The 19,312-nt window shown below is 42.5% G+C and overlaps 1 protein-coding gene across 2 annotated transcripts in view; it reads right to left on the reverse strand.

Annotated features, from left to right (window-relative positions):
* The window catches only part of ANXA13 (annexin A13), a 55,590-nt gene extending 37,058 nt beyond the window's left edge, over positions 1-18,532 (reverse strand). Inside the window, exons 1-2 of one of the 2 annotated variants that reach the window (XM_043483906.1) lie at positions 18,445-18,532; positions 16,989-17,111 (exon numbers count right to left, since the gene is read on the reverse strand). In XM_043483906.1, the coding sequence (XP_043339841.1) occupies positions 16,989-17,111; positions 18,445-18,459 (138 nt within the window). In that variant the 5' untranslated portion in view covers positions 18,460-18,532. The remainder of the gene's footprint in view (positions 1-16,988; positions 17,112-18,444) is intronic. The other variant, XM_043483908.1, reaches the window with a different exon arrangement.
* Between the last annotated feature and the right edge of the window lie 780 nt (positions 18,533-19,312).

The following is a 19,312-nucleotide window of genomic DNA, read 5'->3' on the forward strand; positions in this document are numbered from 1 at the left end:
GACTTAGCACACATATACAGGGATATAATAGTCAACTTTAAGAACACAGCTTTCTAGTCAGAGGGGATTTGAATCCCATGGGGACTGCTTGTTTCCTCTGTGAACTTGGGCAAGTTTGGGAAACTCTCTGTGCTGTGGCTTCCTCATGGCAAAATGCAGATGATATCGCCTACCTCGTAGGTCTCCTGTGAGAGTTCAAATAAAGTCATTCACGCAAAGCTTCTGAAAGGAAGCCTAGCAGAGGGCATGTGTTTAATAAATGTAAAAAATATTTGTTGAAGGCAGATCAGCCGTGACCTTTCTAGAATATTCTAAACCTTTCCTGCTTGAGGGGTTTTCACCTTATAAATGGCTCTCTAAGGATCAGTTTTTCATTCATCACCTGCAGTGTGGCTCCAAGTTCTAAGCATGCACTTCACTGGGGGCAGTAAAGTGGTTAAAAATTCAGGCTGTGTGGAGTCCAGGTGATCTGGGCTGACACCACAGCCACATTCTGGCCAGCATGACAGTTCGCACCCACTAGTGTGAGGGTCCCATTGAGATACAAGGCTGGCGCAGAGCCAACCATTGCACTGCTCAGTCCAGGCTCAGAATGAAGCAAATACTTCTAACATTACAGAGAGCACTGCCTGGTACGTGATTCCTCTGGGAGATTTTTGTTTTTTCCTTTCTTGTCTACATGTCACTTTTCTGTGTTTTCATGTCCTTGCATCTCAAACAGGGACACCAAGGATCCATTTTTCTGGAGGAAGGATGCAAAGAAAGTAAATCGATTCTAGCAGCCTAGGAAGCAGTGCGACCTGGGCAGAAAGACTGTTGAAAACATCACTCTGAATTGACTCAGGTTTAGCACAGTGATTGCCCAGGAGGAGAGATAGCTCTCTATTGAGTTTTGACATCTTTATCAAGTTTTGATATTTCTATCGAGTTTCAATACCCCCAGCCAGAAGGATGCAGGGGAGGAACAGACACCCAAAGGCTTCTGACCCTGTGCAGTTCAAGCAAGGCTTAACTCTTATGATCAAAAGGGAATATTTTACAAAATCTTCCTCCAGCTCCCAGCAAACTCTGGTGATGGAGCGTGTTAAAACAAGGGATATGGTTTGCAAATTGGTTGCTCTATGCATTATATCATAACTAAGATTTTCCAGATAGGTTACCCAGCCCGAGTACACTCATGTTTAAATACAGTCCCACTCATCAGTAGGTGTAACCTGCTTAGGTGACCTGATCTTCTATTTGGTTAACATCCAGACTGGAAAATAAGAAAACACTGTCTCGTGAGAGACATGTGAATTCATTCAAAAGCAGTGCACTGTAGGCAAATTAGACTATCCTCTAGCAGTTCCTCCCCTTTCACCTGCTTTCTCGCCTCCCTTCTCTTTTTCCTTTTCTTTCTTCCCTTTTCTCTTTCCTCCTCCTATTTTTCTTCCCTCCTCTTTCTTCAACAAACAAGCGCTGAAGATCTATTAGGTGGCAAGCACTACCCCAGGCGAGGGGGACTCAATGGGTCTATTAACTGTAGTCCCTGTCCTCAGGGATATAAACACAGAAATAGATCAATGACCATTGTGTTATGATATGGTAAGCACTTTGCCTGCAAACAGCTGAGAGGAGAAAGAGGAATTTATATGGAGAAGCTGACATTTGTGCTGGCTCTTCAAAGATGAATAGGAGTTAGGCAAGTGCAAAAAGTGGGGAAGGGGAAGGGTGGAAATGGAAAAAAAGGGACAGTCCAGCGAGAAACGATAGCATGGTGCTTCCTGGGTCTGTGTGCATGCGTGCTTACTGTGACCTGTGACTGCGCTGCTGCAGAACAAGCATGATCTGAATGTGACATAAAGACAAAATGTGAACTCGGGAATCAATCCCACTGTGTTCAGTCACGCTTTGCCTCTTGCTGGTTGTAGGCCTGCAAGAAAGCCGACCCATCTGTCCGAGGCTTCGTTGTCTCATCTTCACAGCGGAGCCGCACCAGCTCACCGTAGCATGCACTTTAGCTGTGGTCGTGTTCAGGATGCAGTCACACCATGCCAGGTTACAGTCAGCACACGGATGGTGGCACGTAGGAGGTGGGGTGCCAAGTGACAGAAGGATGTAAGGGTCGTTTGTAAACTCTGAAATATTATCAAAATGTAATGGGAGTGGCACTTGGATTGTTTGCTCTTTCCAGCGCTGGTCTCCAGAAGACTTCACTGTCTGCGGTCTGCTGGGTAAATATTTAAAAGTGGTTGCTTGGTATCCAGACTCTGAGACAGGAAGTCTCCGAGGTACAGCTGGGGAGCAGAGGGCAGAGGGCTCACTGTACACTGCTCTGAAGAGGCCTGCTGTGTGAGCTGACGTGGAATCAGGAGGGGATGGGGAAGACGAGTAACAAGGGGCGGGATTAGAGCTAAGCAATGGCCTGGGCTTATTAAACAGGAGCAAAATGAAGGCTGGGCTGGGGAGACCCTCAGACACGCCTGCACTCTCCTCAGCATCAGCAAGACCATTGCCATGCTGGTTTATGGTACCTTGAGTGAATGTTGGCCATTTGGGCTAAACTTGCCTTGTATAGAGTTGGGGCAACTGTGGTTCATTTTGGGTCAGAAACTTCTTTCTGATCACATAGGTAACCACCCCACCCCCACCCCGCTTCAAGATATCTGCCTTTGAAGCTGGTGTGATGCTGGTTCTCTCCTTATCCTTTCAAAGTCTTTGTTTTCCCATCTGCAACATGGTAATAATAGTATCTCTCTCTTGTGGGTTGTTGTAAGGATATGGGTCAAAAGTGCTTAGCAGGATACTCAGCATGTGGTATGGGCTCAGGGTTATTTTTAGCACTTCCTTCTATCTTGACCTGATTCCTGCTGTGTTGAACAAGCCCCTGACATGGTGCCTTGTATGCCAGCTTTAAAATAGCTCATTACATAATTTTGTCCAGAAACCATTTTGTACTTGTAGCTAAGTAGCAGCAGGAGCTGAGAGTTTAAGAGAAATTTATGGGAGAAACACTTCAAACTGAGAATGACAGCTGAATATAACACACTTACTACTTGCCCGGCACAGGTCCAAACAGTTTACATATACTCACTCAGTCTTCACAACAACCCTATGAAGTAGGCATTGTTACCTCCTGTTTTGCAGATGAGGAAACTGGAGCACAGAGAGGTTAATTAACTGCCTGAGGTCACACAGTTGGTAAGTGATGGAATTCAAACCTACAGTTTGGATCCAGAAACTCTACTGTTGACTTCTCATCAACCAATTTTTTGTCCCTGTCAAAATTGTTTATTTAAAAAAATGTTTAATGGTAGAAAAGCTCATTTCAATTCTCAAAATGCTAGTTCTTTAAAATGGAAACATCAGTGGAAATCTGTGACTGGTCTGCTGACCAGGGAAGCTGAGGACCATGTGCATGGCCATGGGGTCAATAAATGTTCCTGATGATGAGTCAATAGGAAGTGAAATGAAAAATAAAGGTCAGTTATCACTATTTGCAAGGCAAAAGGGAAAACCTCTCCCAGGGCAAAGTGTGCGTGCAGGGCAGATGTTATTGCCAAACTCTGCTCCCAATATTCCTTCTGAGTCAGATGAAATTGTATTTTCAGCTTCTTTTCTGTAAAGTGGGACGGATATCTACTGTACCCAGCAGAATCTCAGGAAGAAAAAATAAGACGAATTGTGTTCACAATGACAATGCAAATATCATTCACTATAGCCAGTATTTAAAAACAACCTTATGGGGCTTCCCTGGTGGCTCAGATGGTGAAGAATCTCCCTGCAATGCAGGAGACTCGGGTTCAATCCCTGGGTTGGGAAGATCCCATGAAGAAGGAAATGGCAACCAACCCCAGTATTCTTGCCTGGAGAATTCCATAGACAGAGGAACCCGGCAGGCTATAATCCATAGAACTGCAAAGAGTTGGACATTACTGAACGACTAACACTTTCACTTTTCATGTGTCTGTCAATGGATGAATAGATAAAGAAGATGTGGCGGATAGCTAGCTAGATAAGTAGACAAACAAACGAGATATTATGTCACACACACACATATATATATATAATGGAATATTATGCAGCCATGAGAAAGAAGGAAATCCTGTTATTTGCAACAACCTGGATGGATCTTGAGGGCATTATACTAAGTGAAATAAATCAGAGAAAGACAAATACAATATGATATCACTTATATGTGGAATCTAAAAAAGCTGATAGGAACAAACACTAGAATGGTGGTTACCAGGGGCCAGGGGAAAAGGAAAGAGGTTAGCTAAAGCATACAAACTCGCAGTTGTAAGATGAATAAGTTCTGGGGATCTAATGTACAGCATAATGGTTATAGTTAAATAATACTGTATTATACACTTGAAAACTGCCAAGAAAGTATCTTAAATATCCTCACCACAAAAAAGAAATGGTAACTACATGCCATGCTGCAGGTGTTAGCTAATGTTATGCTGGTAATCATTTTGCAATATATAAGTGTATCAAGTCAACACGTGTATTAAACTTACATAATATTATACACCAGTTTATTTCAATAAAGCTGGTGGGACTTCCCTGGGGGTCCTGTGATTAAGACTCTGTGCTTCCACTGCAGGGGGCACAGGTTCAGTTCCTAATTGGGGAACTAAGATCCCACATGCCACCATGGCATAGACATAAATAAATAAATAGCAAAGATTATGTTTTTTAAAAAAATAAAACTGGGGAAAAAAGAGAACATGTGAGAACTGGAGAGAGCGCTTTCATTACAGTGATCAGAGTTGGCCAGGGAGGGACTGACTTTTCTGACCTTCTCCAACAGGCTCTCGGGACTCTTCCTCCTCTCCCCATCTCATCCCAAGTCTTCCAGTTACCCCTTTTCCTGCTCCTAAGACATCTTGCCATAGGGATCATCAACCGAGGACCACAGTGTGCCAGGGAACTGAATTTTAGCAGAGACATTGTGAAGACCGAGAAGGCATGAGGCCAGCGCAGGACCAGTTTCTGATGTTTGCCCCCTTGGGGTGACTGCTTACCAGCCTGATGAACTGTCAAACATTCTCACAGGTAAAAGGTCACTTCTGCCCGCCTGACAGAATCTATGCAAAAACAACTGCAGGTTTGTCTTACTAGCCAGGGGCCTGTCCGTGTGAGGCACGGGAAGCAGAGGGCGGGTACTGTGATGGATGGATTCCTCTGTCGTGCCTGAGTCTGCAGAGGGCCAGAGGAGCTTAGAAACTGAGAGCATGGGGCCTCGTGTCCCTTTGTGTTAAACACCTGGTTGCCCACCGTTGGTTCTATGGGCAATGGAGGAGAGTGGATCTACTTAAGGAAATCTACTGAAGCCTCATCTTTCTGAAACTGTCCTGACTCTCCTGGAAAGAAATGAGGATTTTCTGCCAGTGGTGGGCTGGCACTGAGGCGAACAACCATTTGACTGCCCACAATGGAGGGTTTCCTGGGAAATCCTGGGTTTTCAGTGCTAACTCTGGGACAGTCCAGGTAAACCAGGATAGGTGGTCACCCTAGGTGAAACTGACTGTGCAAGTTTGCAATAGCCAGCATGTGCACACACAAATGACTGAGTCCTATTAAATCTGAATCATTAAGATATACGTGGCTTCCCAGGTGGCTCAGTGGTAAAGAATCTGCCCACCAATGCATAGGAGACGTGGGTTTGATCTCTGGGTCAGGAAGATCCCCTAGAGAAGGAAATGGCAATCCACTCCAGTATCGTTGCCTGGATAATCCCACGGACAGATGAGCCTTGCAGGTTGTAGTCCATGGGGTTGCAAAGAGTCAGACAGTACTAAGTGACTGAGCATGCATGCAGATTTACTAAGAATAGGTATTTTAAAAATTCTCCAGATAATTCTAATGTGCAACCACGGATGTAAACCACTGGTCTCATGAAAATCAAGAAATTGCCAACTGACATTTCAATGAATGAGAAAGCTTTAAAAATATACACACTGAGGGTTTGTATAAGTAAGAAATCCTAGACTTTATCCAGGGTGCAAAAGATAAAGGGGAGAGTTTTATCAGAGATTCTTAGGTTAGAAAGTCAACCAAGGGTTTTTCAAAGTGGATAACATGGAACACTGAAGATATTAAAACCCACTGGATTTCCAACTGGGAGAGGAGTTCCTTTTAAAATTCTCTCTAGATTCTTGTGAGCAGTCGGTCTTTGTCTGGTAATACTATGTTTTTCACAGTTTCCCAGTCCAGGAGCTGGCAAACTATAGCCTGGGGCCAAATCCAGTCCATTACCTGTTTTTCTAAATAAAGTTTTACTGGGACATAACCAACCCACTCATATCCATTTGGTCAATGAATCCTCCCACACTACAATAGCAGAATTGAGTAGCTGCAACAAAGGTTGTAAGGTTTCCCTGATGGTTCAGCGGTAAAGAATCGGCCTGTAATGCAGGAGACACAGGTTTGATCCCTGGGTGGGGAAGATCCCCTGGGGAAGGAAACAGCAATCCACTCCAGTATTCTTGCCTAGAAAATCCCATGGACAGAGGAGCCTGGTGGTCTATAGCCCATGGGGTTGCCAGAGTTGAGACTTTAGACTTAGTGACTAAACCATTACCAACAACAAAGATTATGTGGCCCAGAAAGCCTCAAATAGTTACTTTGCAAACAGCTTCTCTGTTTTATGCAAAAAAGTGTTTTTTTTTAATCAGAAAACAAATGACAGAATCTGAGCCTTTGACTGGCAATAGTATTTAGTTTGAGTTTAATACACTCTTCTCACTTTTTGTATTTATGTCAACTGACACTAGTTTCCCATTTATGGTACTAATACAAGGTTTCTTTTTAAGATAAATTTGTGTCAAAAAGATGAGTGGATTTAAAGAAAATAGTTAGAACTATTAATAAAATATGTGGCATAAGTATTTGGAAACATTCCAAAAGGTCACACTTAAGTGTGAAGTCTGGGAAACATTGTTCAATGTATCCAATCACCTCATTTTACAGATACACTGAAGCTTGGTGGTGAAGTCATCTGCCCAGAGTCACTTACTCCATTACGGAAAGAAACTGGATTCCTCTCTCTAAGGACAATGTTCTTTTACCCCTAACTGGCCACTCATTTGTACTTTGAAACCAGTTAGCATGAATGCAAAGTATTGTACTATTTAAAGTCGATGAATTTAGAGCTAGATACTGTCCTGGTGACATTTCCACAGATACATATAGTAGACACTGAGGCAATTTGAAACACAACAAAGGGGTCATTCACCTCTTTTAAACATGAATCTTGGGTGATTAGTGGCATATTGTTTCATTAAGTTGATTGTTTCTTGGCCATGGTTCCCTTGAAACAATAAGTTTGATTAAAAGTCTTGCTTTTTTTGGTTTTAAATCAAAATCCACTTAAATGCTTGTCAGAACAAAAAGTTAAACTATTAAATAGAAAAAAACATGTATAGTAGTGTACTCTGTTAGGTATATTTAAGCACAGTTTCAATCTTACAAGAATATTTGGTAATTTTTGCCATGCAACTATTCCTCCATTTTAATTAGGACTTGCCGTGGTCACATTGACTAATAGCAAAGCTGATTCCTCTGTTCATAGATCTTCTTTCCACTTGAATCAGCTTTTGAAGTCTATTAGCTAAGGATGCAGACCAGATAGCTAGGAAAGCGTGTTAGGAAAGCTTTGAAGGGTGCTGAGAACCAGGGAGCTCTTTGTTTCTATTGATTCGTCCTTTCAGAGATGGAGTTTTAAAGTGACAGGTGTGACTGTTAAAGGCTTGGCCATCACTCTGTTAGTGTTAGTCTCAGTCGTGTTTGACTCTTTGCGACACCACGGACTGTAGCCCACCAGGCTTCTCTGTCCGTGGAATTCTCCAGGCAAGAATACTGGAGTGCGTAGCCATTCCCCTCTCTGGGGGATATTCCCGACCCAGGGATTGAACCCAGGTCTCCTGCATTGCAGGCAGATTCTTTACCATCTTTACCATCTGAGCCACTAGGGAAGCCATCACTCTGGATGAGTACAAATATTTGCAAGACCAGGCAAATAAGGCTGCAAATAGAAAAAGCATCCCCTTGGATCAGATCTCAAAATGATAAACTTACATAAACTGTGTGTTCTGAAAAGTAAGTGAAACTTTTTAGATTTAAAAAATGATCTTTCTATTAAATTTGGGGTTTCTATAAATTTAAATTTTATAGATTGGCATTTTAAGAACACCTCTTAATGAAGATTGGCATTGTTAGGTCATTTTCCAGAAAGACACAATTTCTTAGGCTATGCTCTTTGGGTTATACATCTCAGTGTGGTATTTATTGTCAAAAGTGACTATGAGGTTGAGACTTGACCTTAAGGAGATGTGAACTTAAGACTCGTCAAGGTGGTGGGTGCCATTGTTTCCAAAGGTACTAGCAATACACTCAGAAACGCAAACAATGTGAGAAGCCTACCATGCCCTGTCTCTGGTCTTGAAAGTCTTGCTTTTCAGGAGTTTTAAATCCAAATCCACTTCATGCTTGTAAGGGCAAAAGTTAAACTATTATTAATAAATAGAAAAAAATACACTGCAGTATACTCTGTTAGGTATATTTAAGCACAGTTTCCATTTTATAAGAATATTGGTAATTTCACCATGTAGCTACGCCTCCATTTTAACTAGGACTGGCCAAGTTCACACTGACCAATAGCAAAGCTGATTCCTCCATTCACAGGGAGATTGATTGGGGCAAGTCTTTGAGGGGGCTCCACCCAGAGGAGAGGTGAGCAAACTGACTCCTGAATATTTCAGACAGTGTCTTTCCAGATGAGCAATGCTCATCTAGGCAGGAAACCAGTAGCTCGGCAGTCTTGTTCCTGGGTATTTCTGCAGGGAAGCTCTTCTCATTCTGGCTATCAGAACTTAATTAATGAGCTAATGACCTTCGGGGTTGGGGGAACCACTGCCTCTCGATTGCTGATGTCATCAACAGGAAGACAAGGATCAAGGTTCAAGATGACTTGGCTTTTACCCTGTGATAAGAGGGGCAATCAGTGGGAGAGAGAGCCTGGGCCAGAGGGGCAAGAAGGCATGATCGCTGGTGGAAGCTCAGCCAGATAAGGACATTATAGGGACTTCTGCCCAGTAGCCTTGCTTTCCCATTTAAGGTCTGTGTCTCGTGAAGTGGTTCTCAACCAACAAGGAGTGATTTTGCCCCTCTAGGGACATTGGGCAATGTTTAGAGAGTTTTTAGTTGCCACAAATAGGGGAGTGTTGGTGGTATCCAGTCACACATGCCAAGGGTCTCTACTAAACATCCCACAGGGCACACAACAACCCCCTGCAGCAAAGAATTACCTGGTTCCACGTGTCAGTAGTGCTAAGATCTGATCTGTGAAGGGTCTACAGCCCTGGTCGCATGGCTGTGACAGCTCTGTCCACATGTTACCTGAAGGTGTTGAGAAGGCTGAGCTTCTGGTGGTAAATGACACCTAGGTAACAAGGTCCCCAGTCACAAAGAGGGCATTGCTGTGGTTACTTAAAAGAGGGGATTAGAAGTGGACCATGGTGTTTTTCTCTCTTTGATTTTCTTTCAAAGGAACCCAGATGACACATCTGAAAGATGAGTACTGGGATAAGGTAACTAGGAGGAAGAGTTCAAGTTCAAGTTGGTCCCAAGGGAGAAGCCTGTTATCCCCACTGCTTCTTTGAATCCCAGCCTCAGCTGACAGCCCCAGTTGGCAGCTTCTATGGGAGGCCCTCAGTACTGTGTTGGGCTGGACAGCCCCAAGTCTCTACTAGAGGCAGAACACAATGGGTGTCTCAAAACCAGGTTTTGTGTCCTGGGGGAAATGTCTGCTCTGAGGTTGTTCACAGATTGTTTGGGGATTTAGAGGCCTCTAAAGAGTGTTAAACCTTCAGATAGCCAATGACTGCTGTATTGCCTTAACAAAAGTGCACTTGGAGGATATGGAGGTGATGGGGAGATGAGGGCTATTTTTCAACTATGAAAGGAGCCATGCCTTCAAGAGCGATGAAAAATGGAGCACTTTTCTCATTAGAAAAGAATTGTCCATGTCCTTCTTCTATTGCCAAAGGCTGTTTTTTTTTTTTTTCTTCCAATTCAATGAGCATATCAACTTGGGATTCATTGCTTACAGGAAAAAAGGAAGTAAGTGTACTCTGAGATCCTTCAGAGTCAATGATAAGTGGGCAAATGGAGTTGAAAATTGAAAATATTAGGGGCTGAGCTGAGCCACTACAGCATTGAATAGTGCTGGGTATTATTCTTTGCTGCAGGGGGTTGTGATACATTTTGTGAACAAGTTCAGATTTGCTGAAAAGGAAACAAGGTGAAAGAGTGAAATTTGTTTTAAGCAGATTTTTGTCTCCTCTAGAATCAAAACAACGAATGCTATTCTTTCTCCTGGTAAGAGAGTTGAAATATGCATTGGATCCAAACTTCTTAATTATTTCTCTAAAATTCTTTTAATCACTTTTATCTTCCTTTTCATTCCCACCACAATCCAAACCCACATCACCAGAGGAGTGATTATTCTATTGCCTTCCCATCTGATCTTCAAATCTTCATTCTCTTTCTATTTTAATAGTAGTTGTAGTAATGTTAATAAAAACTATAGTTGGAGGTGGGAGGGAGGCTCTGGAGGGAGGGGATATATGTTTATATATAAGTGATTCCCTTGTTGTACAGCAGAAACAACATTGTAAAGCAAGTATACGCCAATAAAAAATAAAATAATAAAACTATGACTCTACATTTAAAAACAAAAAAACAGCAGTTATAAGAAAGCAATACTGATAAAGCAATGCCACCCATCCCTAAGAACAGGTAAGGCCAACCTTGGCTAAGGTCCAGGAAGTAGGTACATACCCAAGTCAATCAGAATTGTCCTTGGCATTGTATGTATGGATGCTTAGAGAAAACTCTTTTCCTTAGGGTAGTTAATCTGGAGCTATGTGAGGGTGTGGAATTCTCTGTGGTGCCGGAACTGTCTGTGGCCAGGTCTCCCTCTCATCAACTCCTTTTGCCTTCCCCACTATTCAAAAGGAAAGGTTCATTTTCAATAGGAGAGAATGAGGCCAAGACATAGAAAGAAGGAGAGAGTGTGAAAGAGAGAGGAGAAGGAAAGACACTGACAAGATGATTTCTGCAGCACTCGGGATGAATCGTGATCCATCACCGTGCTCTTCATCTTTGTCAGTCACTGGTCTTGGAGTGGCTTTTGACCAATTCTGGCCAATGGGATACAAAGGGATGTCTGCCTGGGGTTTCCCAGAAGATTATCCTCACTGATAGGGGACTGTTTACAGGAAGAGAAACCCACTTTTTCTCTACCCCTTTCCTTCTTGCTTGTGACCCTATCCTGTGAGATCGCAAACCTGAACACACACGTGGCCATTCTCTTGCATCCATGAGTGGAGATGTTGCCAGTACCTCGAGGGTGTCAGAATGGAAAGGCAGAGGTACCCTGAGTCCCTAGTGATGGGACTGCACTGCTGAACCAGCCCTGGAGTTCCCTGCATTCAGACTTCCTGTTAGAGTTAATAATTTAAGGTCATTGTTATTTAAGCCACTGTCAGTCCAGTAGTTTGTGAACAAATACATACTTGGTTAAAAACAAACCCCACCCCCCCCGAATTTATAGTTACAAACCACGTCAACCCCAGACTTCTCTCTTGAGTTTCAGATCCAGCTGTGCTAGGTATAATACCCAGATATTTCAAACCCAACAGATCCCCAAACCAAATTCATCCTTTCGTCTTGCAGACTTGTCCTCACTCCCAGGGTGCACCACGATCAGCCACCCGCATTCACAGCCAGGTACCTGGGGAGCCCCGTGGAGTCTTTCTTGTCCCCCACCTCCCATATCCTGTCAGTCAGCAAGTTATGTCCATTTGACCCTCCCATCTGTCCTTTTCTCTCCAATCCCATTGTCACTGTTTCAGTTCAGGGCAGGGGCTCATCATCTTTCTCCAGGGCCACTGCCTTTCAAGGGCTTTACTTGCCTTCGGTCATGTTTCTTTCCAAACCCTTCTCCACCAGCTTCCAGCATGGTCCATCCATAATGCCCACCTTGTCATCCCCTTGTCTGAGATTGACTGGGACTTCTCTGTTACCTAAGATAGTAGTTCTCCAGGTGTGGTGCCTAGACAGAAGCGTCAACATCACCAGGGAACTTGTCAGAAATGCAGATTCTCAGGCCCCACTATAGAGTGTCTACTGAATCAGACTCTCTGCAGATGGGGCCCAGCTCTCTGTTTAAATAAACCTTCCAAAGGAATCTGCTATGCAAAGTTTGAAAACCACTACTAGCTTAAGGCAAAGAAACCCAATCTCCTTGGAGTAGTGGGTTGACTAGTGCCCCTGAATTCATGTCTACTCAGAACCTCAGAATGTGACTGTATTTGGAAATTGAACCTTTGCAGATACAATTAGTTAAGGAGTTTTAGATGAGCTCAGACTGAGGGAGGGTCCTAAATCCAGTGATTGATATCCTCATAAGAAGAGGAGATTCGGGTTCGATCCCCAATCCAGGAAGATCCCACATGCCACAGAACAGCTAAGCCCATGCACCACAGCTCCCAAAGCCTGTGCCCTAGAGCCTATGCTCCGCAATGAGAGAAGCCACTGCAATGAGAAGCCCATGCACTGCAACTAGCGAGTAGCCCCTACTCTCTGTGGGTAGAGAAAACCCAAGCAGCAACAAAGACCCAGAACAAAAATAAATAAATAAATGTAGTGGGAAAAAAGAAAGAAAACGTAGTGAATTGATGACTTCATTCACATTTGCTGTGTGCCAGGTATTGTGTCGGTACTGGGGATGCTAAGACGAATAAGACACAGTCCAACCCCCAGGGCAGTTGGAGCTGTCAGTCCAGTTCTGTCCACTGATGTATAAATAGTTCCAGAATCACTTGGGAGAGAAGTGATGGCATTATACACAGAATATTATGGAAGCACTACAGAAAAGCATCTATTCCAGGGTGGGGATGAGGAGAGAAGGAGAAAGCTCAGAGATGGGGTAAAGACATAATGAAGTGATAATTCAGTTCCGTAGTTGTAGACAGCCCAGTTGGTTAGCTTGTAGTTAGTGTAATAGGAACCCAAGACATAGTGTGAAGAATTTCTACCCAAACCCTAATTCATGTTTACCTCTTATTAGATATATTAATACAACCTCAGACAAATAACCTAACCTCTCTTTGCATCACTTCCCACAATTTTTAAAGAGGACTAATAATAATAGTACCTTCCTATTAGAATTGCTGTGTGGACTGACACCTGTACATATGGAGTGTTTTGTAAAGGGCTCAACTTTCGTGGACCACTGTGCTCAAAGCTCTTCACTGTCTCGCAAGAACTTGAAAAATGTCTGTTGTCATTATCATCATCATTTCAAAAGGCCCTTTTCAACCTCCAGTGATGCCCATTATTGCTGGGCGTTGGGGTCATGTTGCTGTGCTATGGAGCAGAGAGGCTTGGCTGTGTTGGGATGTGCTCAAATCCATCCTCTACCCAAAGTGCTGCAGGCTCCTACACCTTCAGAGTTCCTGGGTCAAGTTTGTCCTGGGTCAAGTTTTCAGTTGCATGCTCTTCCTTCTGTCAGTGTATTTGTCCTTGCCAGTCTTTATCCCGCACCTCTTTTAAATGACTGCTTTTAATCTATTATCACCCATAAACCTCCAAAGCCAAGACTGTGTAATTTTGCCTAAAACGTAGCTAGACTTCATGTGGGAGAGTTGTCATTAAATAAAGCTTGCTTTAGTGCATGTCATGTTTTGACGGCAGAGGTCTTTTTTGCTTCCTCTTCTGGATGGTGATGATCTAAAGGACTAACATTCCAGGATAAAAGTTTTCCTGGTAGGAGAGATATTCCTGTGAAGTCTAGGCTGGTTTCTATTTGGGGGTCACTGTGATTCTTTGAGTTTGGGGATCACAGTGTAGAGCACTCTTGGTTAAAGCCATACTTACTTTTGTCTCAAATTCCCTATCACATTTCAGCAGTCTTTAGAGCCTCACTTCTTTTCTCAGGAATCTTGACCTAGGCCCCACCTATCATGTATCTCTCGGGTGTTCACAGTCCACCACGTAGTCTCCATTTCAGACAATATTTGTGTTGGCTAAATATTAGCACAAGCGAGTCATAAATGTGGCATCTTGACAAACACCCTGGGGATCCCTGAGCAGATGTTCTGACATTTACGAGTTGGTTTTCATTTCCAGGCACTCACAATGACACTTCGCTCGTCAGCAGTGTGCTGAGCTGGTCTCGCCAGGATCGTGCTGTGAGGTTCACCATTTTCAGACTCTGGGCTCATCAGCATTGCCACGGGAACGTTCAGAAATCCCAACACCCAGGCCAACCACCAGACCAATTAATTCAGACTCTCTGGGGGTGGGACTCAGGCCTCGCTGGTTTTTAGAACCCCCAGATGACTCCAACATCCAGGCAAGTTGAAGAACTTGTTCCCCAGGCTGGTACTTCTCAACTTCAACGTGCATGGGAAACACTTGGGGATCTTGTTGAGTGTAGATTCTGATTAAGCAGGTCTGGGTAGGCCTGAGATTCTGTGGTTTTTTTTTCTTTGTCTGTGTTAGGTCTTAGCTGTGGCTCATGGGCCCTGAAGTGTGAGGGCTTCAGTAGTTGCTGCAGGCGGGCTCTCTATTTGGGGTGTGTGGGCTTAGCTGTTCCTCGACATGTGAGATCTTAGTTCCTCGATCAGGGATAGAGCTCTTGTCCCCCACATTGCAAGTTGGGTTCTTAACCACTGGACTACCAGGAAAGTCCCAGATTCTGTATTTCTAAAAGCACGCAGGCCGTGTGGACATTGCTACTAGCCTAGGGTCCATGCTATGAGTAGAAAGTCAGTAGTACTTTTTTAGCACCTGTTCATTAGTCTGGAAAAAATTTTCCAGAAATCAATAGTCCTCTTGAGTTTGTGATGATTTCCACATTTATCCATGGCACCCCTAGATCTTGCTCCCTATATTTCAGTTCTTGTGACCCCTACAGCCACACTCTTGTGACTAAGTCATCTCACTCTTTGTTACAATATTCTATTTTTCTCCAAATGGTTATTCTTTTGAAAATAACTCACACAGTGGAAGAGTCATCTGGCTGAACCTAAGCTTTTTTCATGAGGATCTATTTTTCTGTCTCTCCACAAAGCTCATTGAGCAGAGACATGGCCTCTAGGCTAAGCAGACTCTGAACACTGTGTTTCAGCAAATGATGATAATTTGCCAGTGTCAGTTCTTACTGCTCCAAATAGGTTAGATAGAAACACTATGTCTGGAATTCAGAAAAATCAGGGATGATGGCAAAAGGGTTGGAGAAAAATACAAAGGAAAAAAATTTTCAGCTTTCAGAATTGACTAGGATTCCATATCAGAATACCTTGGAAAATATGATTTCCAACTTTCAAATGGCTTTAGACCAATATTTGTCAAACAGTTATCTGTGGACCCTGCTTTATGGACATATTTTGAGAGATTCAGCTTTCCTGGTAGGCTTTTTGAACTGTTGTTTTGGAGAAGACTCTTGAGAGTCCCTTGGACTGCAAGGAGATCCAACCAGTTCATCCTAAAGGAAATCAGTCCTGAATCTTCATTGGAAGGACTGATGTTGAAGCTGAAGCTCCAATACTTTGGCCACCTGATGCAAAGAACTGACCCACTGGAAAAGACCCTGATGCTGGGCGGGAAAGATTGAAGGTGGAAGGAGAAGGGGACAATAGAGGATGAGATGGTTGGATGGCATCACCGATGATATGGACATGAGTTTGAGTAGGCTCTGGGAGTTGGTGATGGACAGGGAAGCCTGGCATGCTGCAGTCCATGGGGTTGCAAAGAGTCAGACACGACTGAGTGACTGAGCTGAACTGAACTGAAAAACTAGCATGAAGCATGCTGGATCATCAGGTTGAGCAAGCGCTAGCTAGCACATGATCTCAATGCCTGTGTTTGCGTTTCTATTTATAAAGCATGCCAAATAACATACTTTAATTGTTACGAGCTCATGATAAAAGAACAAAGAACAGAAGGAGGTTTAATGTAAAAAGCCTGCATTTTAGCCAAGAGAATGCCCAATTGTCTTACAGGGAGTCTTATAAACAAAAGTTTCTCAGTAGTTAGGATAGAGAAATGTGATGGGAGAACTAAGAAGTCACACACCACATCATATTTCAGAGATGCTGTAACTCAGAAAAACCACATAATAGCTATCCGTGCCATTTTTGCATTGAGCCCAGCATTTAACCTCAGCACAATAACATTATCTATTACACTAAATCAACAACATACTTTTGCACATCATGGACTTGTATTTTGCTAACGTTTAGTTTGCAAATGTGTTTTGGTTGAGTGTGTGTGTGTGTGTGTGCTCAGTCGCTCAGTTGTGTTGACTCTTTACAACCCCATGGACTGTAGCCCACCAGGCTCCCCTGTCCGTGAAATTTTCCAGGTAAGAATACTGGAGTGGGTTCCTTCTCCACGTGATCCTCCTGACCCAGGGACTGAACCCGAGTCTCTTGTATCTCCTACATTGGAAGGCAGATTCTTTACCACTAAGCCACCACCAGGAAGTATAGTTGCTTTAAAACTATAAGCATCTTAGTTTTAGGTTTGTACATATTCAAGTCATTTTCTAATGCAGTCATTTGTCTTTGAAAAAGATTTTGCGTTTACTTATCTAGAAACACGATCTTAGAACATATCATTCTTTATGCATGTTAAATTCCACTAATATTTTCTACAGTGTCATAGGAGCATAGTGTAGATCACATTCTCTGTTCCCGGGCACCATTAAGGGACGCTGTTGGGAAGGGAAGCTCAGTTCCTAGATTAAATTTTCACCTTCGCTGCAAATATGGTAACAAACATTTTCCAGGGGAAAATGTCCCTGCTTGGAAGGAATGCCTCATGGGGACCTTTTCAGATTGGAGGGTTCAGCATGACAAGTCACTGGTGAGAAATATGGGGCCCATGAGAAAGCCTGGTCATACCTATGGTTTGGAGGGAAAATAAATGCTTACAGGCTGGTGGGACTCTGGCTCTCCACTCCCTGATGGGTGGCTGAGAGGCTGCAGATCTGCCGAGGGTAGGGCCTGCCCTTGGGGCAACTGTTGACTGCCTTCTGGCAGGGAGTAAGATTGGCTCTGAGGATTCAAAAAAGAAATACATGAAATGCTAGACCACTCACACAAGCCACAGCCCCATGGGGTTGACTTTCAAGGGATGAAAATACCCTCTGAAGTAGCTAAGGCAGGGGCCAATGATTTTTTCTGAGGTCCTCTGCACGGATCAGAAGTATCTTATTTTATTTATTTAAAAAAATATTTAAAAAATTAAAAAAAATTTTTTTTCTTTAAAAAAATATTTAAAAAATTAAAAAAATTTTTTTTCTTTTGGCCACACCACACAGTTATGGGGATCTTAGTTCCCCGACCAGGGATCAAACCCATGCCACTTGCATTGGAAGCTTAGAGTCTTAACCACTGGCCCACCAGAGAGTTCCCGGGATCAGGAGTATTTTAAAAGTAGGTTTCAGTTTAAATGGAAGCCTCATAATCTTGGCTAGTATGATAATGGTATTCACAAAGGATTTTAAAAATAATGCCTCTCTGAAGACAAATGTTTGTAGGTTTGCAACCATCTGAGTGCAAGTCTGATGTAGGGCAAAGGAGAAATATCTTATAAATAAAGTTCTACTTTATAGAAAATTTTGGATTTTTATTCTCTTCCTTCTTAGTGTACACACAATAAATCCTTCTTCCTGTGGGAAGTTACAGTAGGTGCAGCAAAACGTTATTAAAATTCTTATTGCCATAGCTTTGGGTATACCTTTTTCACTGTAAAAAAAAAAAAAAATCAAGATTTGTCTCTGAACTGCCTTGTACCTAGTTAGTTCCAAATGGTAGTATTTTCATCAATTTTTAGCCATTTATAGTTTATGGACATGCTATTCACATGAGCCTAGACATTCAGAAGAAAAGTAAAATATTAAATCTACTCTGTGAATATTTACAAATGCCTGGTTGTTTGGTACTGGGATATTTTCACCTTTCAATCCAAGCTATATAGGCTTGTGAGAATCCCTGTAGCTTTGTCTACTGATATTTACAACATGAACCTGTATTCCCAAAACATTGAGGGCGACATCTATGAAGCTTTGTGTAGTTTTGCTACAAACTAACAGCTTTAATCACACATTCCTTAAATACCATTTTAACCACTTGCTCTCTGCAAAGCATTGTTTTCCACCTTGTTCCAAATACTTCTCTTTCATCCCTCCTAAAATATTTCTAAAGGAAAAAAAATACATTCCAAATGCATTTTCAAAGCATAGTTTGCTGCTGTGAAAACCAACAGTTAGGAGTGATCACAATGATAAAGTATTAAAGTATCAATCATGATTTCATAATTTAAATTTCTCCACATGTTAACCAAAATTAGAACTTGGTTTGAGTCCCGAGAGCAATAAATACTTACATGACGATTGCCCATTTTCGTTTCTTCAAAGAGAGTTGTTCTGTATTTCGTGAAGAGATCAGTTCTCCTAAAGGCCAAGTTTATAATGGTTTTCCCAGGGCATAATATCTCTTGAGTTTAATAAGTAACCATTGGCGTTGCATTTGAATACGTTGCTGGGGATGGGTAGGGAGTGACTCCAGCAACAACTGATCTTAACCTGCCCACACTGCCTTGGTTGGCCATCTTTTTAAAAGTAAGATTTTTTTTTAAAATAAATTAATTGTAGGCTTTTAAAGTTGATCTTATTCACAACTAAAGGGCTAAACCTGTCTCAGTCTTGAATTATTGAAAGCGTTACTCTTTTTTATTTTAGGTGTTCATTTAAAGTTTTATACTTTGGAGTGATAAAAGCATTAACCAAACAAGACTAAAAATATTTTTATTTTACTAACATCACCATTATTGTTACAGAGGATCTTTTTGAAGGCTGCACTGAGTATGCTACCATCATTTTTTATAACCTAGCTAGCTTCTAAATTTATTTATTTATTTTTCATTTATTTTTATTAGTTGGAGGCTAATTACTTTACAATATTGTAGTGGTTTTTGCCATACGTCGACATGAATCAGCATGGATTTACATGTGTTCCCCATCCTGATCCCCCCTCCCACCTCCCTCCCCATCCCATCCCTCTGGGTCTTCCCAGTGCACCAGCCCTGAGCACTTGTCTCATGCATCAAACCTGGACTGGCGATCTGTTTCACAGTTGATAATATACATGTTTCAATGCTATTCTCTCAGTTCATCCCACCCTCGCCTTCTCCCACAGAGTCTAAAAGTCTGTTCTGTATATCTGTGTCTCTTTTTCTGTCTTGCATACAGGGT

Source organism: Cervus canadensis, chromosome 12 (genome assembly GCF_019320065.1).
Source record: "Cervus canadensis isolate Bull #8, Minnesota chromosome 12, ASM1932006v1, whole genome shotgun sequence".
In the NCBI taxonomy this organism is placed as follows: domain Eukaryota; kingdom Metazoa; phylum Chordata; class Mammalia; order Artiodactyla; family Cervidae; genus Cervus; species Cervus canadensis.